This window comes from Branchiostoma floridae, chromosome 8, assembly GCF_000003815.2.
Source record: "Branchiostoma floridae strain S238N-H82 chromosome 8, Bfl_VNyyK, whole genome shotgun sequence".
In the NCBI taxonomy this organism is placed as follows: Eukaryota; Metazoa; Chordata; class Leptocardii; order Amphioxiformes; family Branchiostomatidae; genus Branchiostoma; species Branchiostoma floridae.
Window position 1 is genome coordinate 1,988,966 of NC_049986.1, and position 9,650 is coordinate 1,998,615.

A 9,650-nucleotide genomic window follows, 5' to 3' on the forward strand; every position below is an offset into this window, starting at 1 on the left:
TCTTTAGTCCAATGTTGTGTAACGCATTATCTTAAATGCTCAGCAGGCAGTTTATATTAGCTATTGGAAACGCCTACAAATTATCAACGTATTGTGGTCGAAGTCAAAGGTCTTCATTCTACAAAACACATAAATACTTTAATGTCTAACCTGTGTTTCTACATGTAAAGTGGGACGACGATTCTGGCAGCTTCAGCTTTGTCCTTCCCTCTTATCTATTATCGGGGCGGGATACATAATATAGGTCAAAGTTCATATTGTACGCCTGATTACCCATCAAACGTACATTTTATTTCGGTTACCATAGGTAGGGATTACCTTCTGTCAAGGTTTTGTACTACTTTATCTGTATTTATGGTAATCAAGTATATAGCTGTTATAACACACCAACTTTGCAGCCACATACTCAGACTCCGTGGAACCATGTCCCCTAAACGCATAATGGAATGCACCAAACCCACGAAATGGAGTCAACGACCTGGCCGATTCGGCCATCAATGAGGTAGAAGAACACAGTTTTTCGCCTATGGGGATTTACTTTGTCAAGGACCCAAAGATGACACCAAGCTTAAAAAAAGTAGCCTCAACCAAACCGACTAATTACAGGGTACGGATTATTGTGGACTCCTGCCCTAATTTCACCCTGCTGTCAATTCGTGTTTTGAGTTCCCCTTTGCACCGTCTTCATAAGACTGAAAACGGTGAAGACTGCAGTATGTGAGGAAGACAAGCCAACCTAGCTATAGTCGGTACATGGATCATAAGCGACACCTATTCGTTGGTTACAATACTGCAGCATTATTCACATTGGAGTCGTACAGAACTGCAACGAATTAATAGGGGTCGCTTGTGATCCATGTAAAGATTCCAGTAGGACAAAATATCCCAGCCCATACTGCAATGACACCATAATTCTCTGCGTAACTTCTACAACAACTCAATTTTAAATCAATTGTTTCTATTTTCATATGATTGAATCTAACAGTTCATCTAGTTAAAAAAGGGAAGGAATGCTAGAAAAGCCTGTCCGTCATGATCACTCGGGAAGAATTACGATCCTTCACTCAACATCAGCTTTGAGAACTCATATGATTACGTATGGCAACTTTTACTTGACTGTTCATCCACTTTCATAATCAATAGTCCGTATCTCTTGTTCTTGACCTTGAGGCTTAGCCGAACCACCTAAACACATTTGTACTAGGAATCGCCCCAGCTGTCTGCTTTCTAAATCCGCCTTTTCTTTTGCTGAGGGGGCTAGAATGAACGATTGTAGCTTTCTTGTCACCTTTGAGTTTCACTAATGTTCCATACGTAGGTTTATTATCGGTGATTTTATAATCTCTTATCGACTCAAATTACTAACAAAAACTTTGCCATTACATGTGATTTCAAATCTTTCGATAAACACTTCTTCGCGTCATATAAACTTCGTTTGGTTACCAACGCATTCAACTTAGTATTGATTATTAAAAGGTAAAGAAGAAACAGAAATACACAAGCAAATAAGTCATTATTTCTTTTCCATTCCACTGCTTACAGCAAGAAATACGTTCGTTAAGAAACGATTTCATATCTGAGAAAAGCATGTCAATAATACTACTATAAACTGCCAGGTCAAAGACTAAAACGACTGTTATAAATACTATAAACTGCTGTTTAAACAATAGTGTGCCTACCCGTTTCGTTCAGCACATTCATACAGACACACACACGCAGTGTAATAGCCTCTACCAGGCTCCACATGTTGCTGGAAAATAGTAGGAACTTGACAAATACGACAGATAACAGTCACGTACATGTATGTCATGTCGATAATTGTAGTTTGGGGCCGGCTGACTCATCTGGTGTGTTGTCTGTCTGTTTGACCATTTTCTATTGGCATTTGGAGTCTCGTAGAGGCTAACGAAAGGAAACAGTTGTAAATTGTATTTAATTTGCCTCAGCACGATGTTTAGGGTAGACCTTTCAAAATCACTGACCAATGGAATTCCAAAAAGGCTAAATATCCGCCATCTGCAAGCAGACTTATCTACGTATACCGGACGCAGGGATGTATCCAAAGAGCCAAAATGTGTCACCCCGGAGAAGGTTCCGGTTCGGAATTTCAAGTGTCTAGATATCTAAATAGTCCCTAAGAATAAGACGCAAATCAGAGGTTGTCTCCATAGTTTTGGCTCTAGATTTTTCGGCTATCGCTTTAGAAGTCTATAATCTTTTATACTTCTCCAAATGCTTGTTGTTCGTAGCGTTTTATGGTGTCGGAGATTTGATCGTGCGGCGAACACTTCCTGGTATTAGTGCGCGCGATAGCGGTAAAGCGTTTCGTCGCCTGATTACCCAGATCATGCGTTCTATGTGCGTTTTGGGTGTTTTAGCGCCATCGGAGCTTGCGGAAAACGTATCGGATAACTTTTTTTCCTTTTTACTCAGTATACAGAAGAAGTCTTGACCTTCATTGCCATATCAGTCATTATCCCAGGAAAAATCATTTTTTCCGTGTAGCGGCCTGTAAAAAATGGCCCCAAATTAGCAATTTTTGGATGAAAAGCACATATTTTTGATGGTTTTTACCAAAAATAACATTTCTACAGAAAATGTCAAATGAGTCTGTCGGTCAGCGACAACACACCCTTTTCCATCGGAAACATTGAATTATCCGAAAAACGATGTTTTGAGAAGCGTTATTGCTTTTCTCAGAGACAGTCAAATCGGCCCAAAATCCTAAAAAAAACTCCGAACCGGAACCAGAATTTGAACTACCTGAAACGTCCATGACCTTTGACCGTTATATGTAATTAGGGCTATTGTTAGGTTAGACCATACAGGAGGTGGGGCTTGCATAGATTAGCTCATTAGTCAAGCCCTGATTGGTTGACGCTGATTAGATTAGTCCTCTCATTGGCTAAGCAGATATTCCATTGTTATGTTAGTTAAGCTCGGAGGATGAAGTTGTCTGCTCAGTCAGTTCGAGACCTTGGAGTCAGGTATGTGAACGTGCATGTTAGATAGTCCCTCTGTAGCATGTAAGGTTGTGTAGTTTGTAGTGTAATACTTTGATTATGGAGTCAGGTATGTGAACGTGTTAGATAGTCCCTCTGTAGCATGTAAGGTTGTGTAGTTTGTAGTGTAATACTTTGATTATGGAGTCAGGTATGTGAACGTGCTAGATAGTCCCTCTGTAGCATGTAAGGTTGTGTAGTTTGTAGTGTAATACTTTGATTATGGAGTCAGGTATGTGAACGTGTTAGATAGTCCCTCTGTAGCATGTAAGGTTGTGTAGCTTGTAGTGTAATACTTTGATTATGGAGTCAGGTATGTGAACGTGTTAGATAGTCTCTCTGTGGCATGTAAGGTTGTGTGGCTTGTAGTGTAATACTGTTAGCTAACACGCCTTGGCTAGTCTGTTGGCTGTTCTTCTATTTTTGAGTGTATCCCATCCCAAGTCCGAGACTAGTTTAGTGGCGCTTGACTGTTAGGTATATTTAAAAGAAATCTGGCTGCTCTTTTTTTGGACCGCTTCTGGTTTGGAAATGTGGTCTTTATGATGAGGATCCCACGCTGCACAAATGTAACGTATGCCGTTTTCTGACTGCCTTTTTCAGATCTCAGATCTCCCCGAAAGACAAAAGCCAGCACTACTAGAAGTCTACGAAGGAAGCTAATGCATGTGTAAGTCCTTTTACAGAAGGCAGCACGCATGTGCGGCGACAGGAACTCTAGGTAAATTATGTCAAAGAGTAAGGCACACAAAAAGTAAACAGTCATTGTCTTGGCCATTGTTTCGATTTGCATAATAACGCCCGGACGGGTTTTGTTTACTTTTGTGGGCCTAACCCTTTGACACATTACCTAGAATTCCTGTCGCCGCACATGCGTTTTGACTTCTGGGAAAGGGCTTATTGCAAGGATGTTTCTTTCATAAAAAAACGATTTCATTATAATAACAGACCCTACCGTTTGTGATGAGGCAGCAAAACTTTCCATATACTAACTTAGTAATACTAAGCGTTACTTGTAAGTGAATTGTGTCAACAATTCAACAGTTTCCTTCCTAAATTCATTTTTGTTCCTTACAGTGTGAGAGACCTACTCAACATGGCGACCTTATCTGCATCTAATCTGGAAATAGAAAAGGGAAGTAATGGACGTCGGAATGATCTTCCGCGTACACACAAGTGTGACGAGTGCGACAAGGAGTTTCCCCGACTGATTGAATTGAAGAGACACGTGCGGACTCACACTGGCGAAAAGCCTTTTAGGTGCGGGGACTGCGGTAAACAGTTTGGTGACCTGAGTAATCTGAGGAGGCATATGAGGACTCACACCTGTGAGAAACCTTACAAATGTGAGGAGTGCGGCAGACAGTTCAGTGAGCTGGATACTCTGAGAGTCACATGCGGACTCACACTGGCGAGAAGCCGTATAAGTGCAAAGAATGCGGCAAACAGTTTAGTGAGCTGACTAGTCTAAAGAGGCACATGCGGACTCATACCGGTGAGAAGCCGTATAGGTGCGATGAATGTAGCGAACAGTTTAGCATGCTTGGTAATCTGAAGAGGCACATACGAACTCACACTGGTGAAAAACCTTACAAATGTGAGGAGTGCGGCAGACAGTTCAGTAAGCTGGATAATCTGAAGAGTCATATGCGGATTCATACCGGAGAGAAGCCATATAAGTGCAAAGAATGCGGCAAACAATTTAGTGAGCTAACTAGTCTGAAGAGGCACACACGGACCCATACCGGTGAGAAGCCCTATAGGTGCGATGAATGCAGCAAACAGTTTGGTCAGCAAGGTAATCTGAAAAGGCATATGAGGACTCACACCTGAGAAAAACCGTACAGATGTGAGGAATGCTTCTGGCAGTTCTCTGTGCTTGGTAATTTGAAAACCCACATGCGGACTCACACCGACGAGAAACCTTACAAGTCTTAGGGGTGCAGCAGTCAGTTCAGTATCTCGAGTCACGTGCACATGAAGAGCCATATGTTGACTCATATCGATGAGAAAAACTAACGATGTAAAGAATGTCGTAGGAGCTTCTGGACCTCAAGTGATCTACACAGACAAATGCGAACTCACAGCGATGGACGTTTGCAGGTAACGATGTGATGGCCACAGGCTTCTGTTAACCAATGTGAAGACTAAAACTTTAATTTGCTGTTCTGTTGAAGTTTAGGAATTGTGATGATTTTATCATAGGAAATATTTCAGTCAAATTGAATACGAGATTGGAAAAGAAGTTTTGTGACATTTCTCAGTTTTTAATTTAGTTAGGACTTAGCGCTTACGATGTTGCACTCCCCTTGTTTGTATTGTTACAGTATAAAACTTGCAAGTAACTTTTTGGGAACTCCACACCTCTACTTTTAGACAGGATGATGATGTATAATGGTGATGATGGTTCGATAGTTTGCACAAGACTTTATGTAATAGAACCAGGGCTTTAGCCAGCTCGAGATTTTTTTCCGTCAGCCAATTCCCATTGACGGAAAATTCTTGTCAAGAATCTTTTTTTTTCCGTCATCGCGTAAAAATTTCCGTCATTGACTGCAAAAATGTCTACCTCGTCGGATATAAATGCTGTCATTGGGAGAAAATATGACACCACGCTGACGTTTTGTAATAATGTGAACAGTAAAACATCGTTTCTTTGCGTTTTCCCCGCAAAAACATGGCGCTAAAATCAACTCGTGGGGTATGCAAATCTAACATTACATATTCTCAATACGCACTGTTGATTGGTTGATCGTAACATCTGGAGGGGCGTCTCCTCAGATCCCGCGCTCTGATTGGTAAAGCTATGGATACCGACCCACGATGCACCGCGCGCACCAGCGTTCAAATATTTTATTTGTTTGAAAATGTTACATTTGTATTAGGCAGGAGAACGCTATATTTTTCTATTACACGACAATTTTCTAATTAGGAACACAATTACTCAAAGACTCTTTTGAGAAAACATGCATTCATATACTGATTTATGGTGCATTTGGGGGAATTTTGGCGTTCAATTAACCCGGAAGTGTGCCAACAACAACGTGGCGTGGGTATCTCATCTGTGTCGCTGCAAAATTAGCGTTTTCTCGTCAAAACAAAAACAAAATTCCCGCTGAAGAGAACCGTGCAACATTTTAGATCCTAAAGAATATGTTTTTGATCAAACTATTTGTGGATAGCATGATGTGCCGGTTCTTTTATAGCTGCGACTGGCACCTTGCGTTGTCGCAAGCGGCGCGGCTGGGCGAGCGAAAATAATTTGTACGGCCGCCAGCCCCGGCACGCTAGCGTACAAGTTAGGTTTTGATGAGTGTCAAGATTCCAAACAAAGTTCGTAGAATGCACTGTTCTAGGAGTGAGACCTTGAAAAACGGGTTTTTAATGAGATTATCGTATGCGAAAGGGTGCCGACACACAATCGTCTACAATCATGACAATAGCAAAACAAACAGTGTGTGGCTTTCTGACAATGGGCTGTCCGGGCGTCCCCAAGCCGTAGCTTCCCTCTTTTCAACTTGGCCTCCTTGCTTCAATCAACGATTTTTTTCCGTCAAGGTTGACGGAATGGTTGAAATTTTTTTCCGTCACACGCAGCAAATTTCCGTGAATTGACGGAAAAACGGACGCTGGCTAAAGCCCTGAATAGAACCGAATTGATATTGATGCACGAAACGTCTACCTGTAATAATACGTATTTTAAGTTTGCCATTTTCTAGGTTACGTTAGATCGTCAGATTACAGTAGTTTGGTGGTACGAAGAAGAGTGCGTGTTTAGTAGATGTTATTCTAGATATAAGATATTTGAGTTTATAAAACATCGCTAAATGTACATGGCGCGGACTGGGACTGTTTATCGGTTCTTTGAAGAGTAGGTAACATGTTCACCTGTCTGTCAAAGTAACAATTATTGAGTTTTCTTGGAAAATATTGTCGCCAAAATCGGAAATGTGTTGTTCATGTACATTGTATTGAACCCCTTTCTTTCTATATATAGCTTACAAATGTAAATAAGTCTTAGAGTCTTAAATTGACTAGACAACAACTTCAGTCGAATCGACCTTCTAACAACTGCTATCCCTCTTAAGATTTTGTAATAAACCTGCCGTACTTTCAACTTTGAGTCATGTCATCTCTATCATTGTTAGGAATCAGCTGTAATAGACTATTTAACGTTAACATGAAGATGTGCTGTAGGATCAATAGACCATCTGACATATCTCCAATAAAAGGCAACATGTCTCAAAGGTATGGTTTGATTTGTATATCTTTTTCTCGATCCCAATGACGCACATGTATGAACCCTGGTTGACAGAAGACATCGCAGCATGCAGACGTTTTCCTTATTTGGACATGCTATTCGCCTTGACCAATGGGCATCAGGGCTTCTTAGCCTATTCTATTTTTGCATACATTTAAAATGACCTTTAAGACACTAGTTTACATTAAAAAGGCAGATATTTAAGCGCCGGGCGAGGAGCCCATGTAACACCATTAAAAGCGTAACAAACTAGAAAGGCCGACATTTGCTTAGGAGCAAATACAGCATATTGCAATCCATCTTCATCCTTGAAAAAATCCCATAATTCAACAATTTAAATTAATGTCGCTCAAAGGGAAAATGAAGTACTGTGGGCACTTGTCCTACACACCTTCATGCCGAATTTTAGGTCATTTGGTTTCAATATAAGGGCATAGGAGCAAAAAATATATATTTTTTAGTTAAAAATGGCTAAAAATCCCAAAATAACTCATTTTATAAGCGCTCTATGAATGATGTGTTGATGGGGTCCTGTTGTCATATGTCCAATTTACCTTTCTACCAAATTTCAGGTCATTTGGATTAATTACAAGGGCATAGAAGCCAAAAATATACATTTTTAGTCAAAAATGACTGAAAACCCCAAAATAACTAATTTTTGAAGTGCTCTATGAAGAAAGTGTCAATGGGGTCCTGTGAGCATATGTTCAATGCACCTCTGTACCAAATTTCAGGTCATTTGGTATCTATACAAGGGCTAGGAGCAAAAAATATACATTTTTTAGTCAAAAATGGCCAAAAACCCTAAAATAACTCATTTTTGGAGTAAACAATGAATAAAACGTTGACGGAGTTCTGTGGCCATATGTCAAACGCACCTATGTACCAAATTTCAGGTCATTTGGTTTTAATACAAGGGCATAGGAGCCCAAAATATACATCTTTAGTCAAAAATGGCCAAAAAACCTAAAATAACTAATTTTTGAAGTGATCTATGAAGAAAGTGTTAATGGTTTTCTGTGCTCATATGCCCAATGCACCTCTGTACCAAATTTCAGGTCATTAGCTTGTAATACCAGGGCACAGGGGCCCAAAATATACATATTTTGTCCCAAAATGACAAAAAACCCTAAATATCATAAATTCTAGGGCCTCTATCAAGAAGGTGAAAAAATTTCTGGGGGTATTGGCTATTTCTACCACACTGCCAAATTTCAGCTCATTTGGCCCAAAAAGGAAAAAATTAATCCCATTTGAAGATTTGACAGGAGGAGAAGAGACAAAGGAAAAGCAATATATTGCAATCCCATACTATGTATGGATTGCAATATAATAAAAAAACACAAGATTACTCTGAATATTTTGATAGTAACATGATAATTAATATTCTTCCATTGGAAGGCAGGTGGCACGTTTGATCGCATGTACGTATACTTGATATACCATTGTATGGTCTGTTGTAATTGTCCATATAGAATACAACACGGTGTATTCCGTGTCGACCAAGGTGTTAGCCCGACCACGGGTCGGATCGCCCGACGGCCGAAAGCTTGTGAAGCAGACACATACGTGTACACTTCTGCTCCCAGGTCCAAGAGGGCTGAGACCGAGGGTGATGTGGAATACACCGTGTTGTATTTTATTTATGTCATACCCACCTGAGAAAACCACGCGAAATGCGCCAGAAGTTGAACAAATTTGTTGCCCTCGAAAAAAAAAGCGTTGCAACAGTAATGTTCCAACGTCCGAATCTGGTATTTGAACTTTCGATGGCGCCGTACTCGGCCCACTCGAAACAGTTCGATTTATTCGAATGAAGCCCGTGTGATAACCCCGGGCCGTACGGAAAGTTACCAGCCGGTCCAGAACACCCGTATCGAACGTTTTCGCGTCACAGGTATGACATAAAAATGTTTACCATATAAGTGGATGAACAGTCAAGAAAAATCCTAAGTTGTCAGGATATCGGGTAAAGTTGTCTCGAAGCAAATGTTTGGGGTAAAAGATCGTCTTGTTTTCTGAGTGACCGGGCTTCTTTGACAGTCCCTTACTCGGTTTGCTTCCTAATTTTTTACGCTTTTCACAAAGGCTGTTACGTTACAAAGATTCAGCTTTACATTTTCTTAGCTCAGGTAATTCAATTACAGTAACCTACAGACAATGGACAAGTGTGATCAGGTGATGTACACATTCCATTCCAGGTGTCTTTTTTAACACAACAACAAATATGTAAGATATTGAAGTTTTTCAACTGTAGTACAACACAAATTATTCTCACCTCGAATTTCCAGTCGCTCTTCCTCGACCTTCTTCAGGAGGGGATCCTCTAGATCACCTGCAGCATCAGCTGCCTGCCTCTGCCTCTTTTTTGTGGACCCCTTTTTTTT

General features: G+C 40.5%; 1 protein-coding gene across 1 annotated transcript; it reads left to right on the forward strand.

The window, feature by feature from the left end:
* The first annotated feature begins 3,822 nt into the window (after positions 1-3,822).
* On the forward strand, positions 3,823-5,440 carry LOC118420517 (gastrula zinc finger protein XlCGF7.1-like). Its single transcript, XM_035827358.1, is given in 2 exon segments — positions 3,823-4,390; positions 4,393-5,440. Coding segments are annotated over 2 exon segments (840 nt in total). The 5' UTR covers positions 3,823-4,098; the 3' UTR covers positions 4,941-5,440.
* The last annotated feature ends 4,210 nt before the right edge of the window (positions 5,441-9,650 follow it).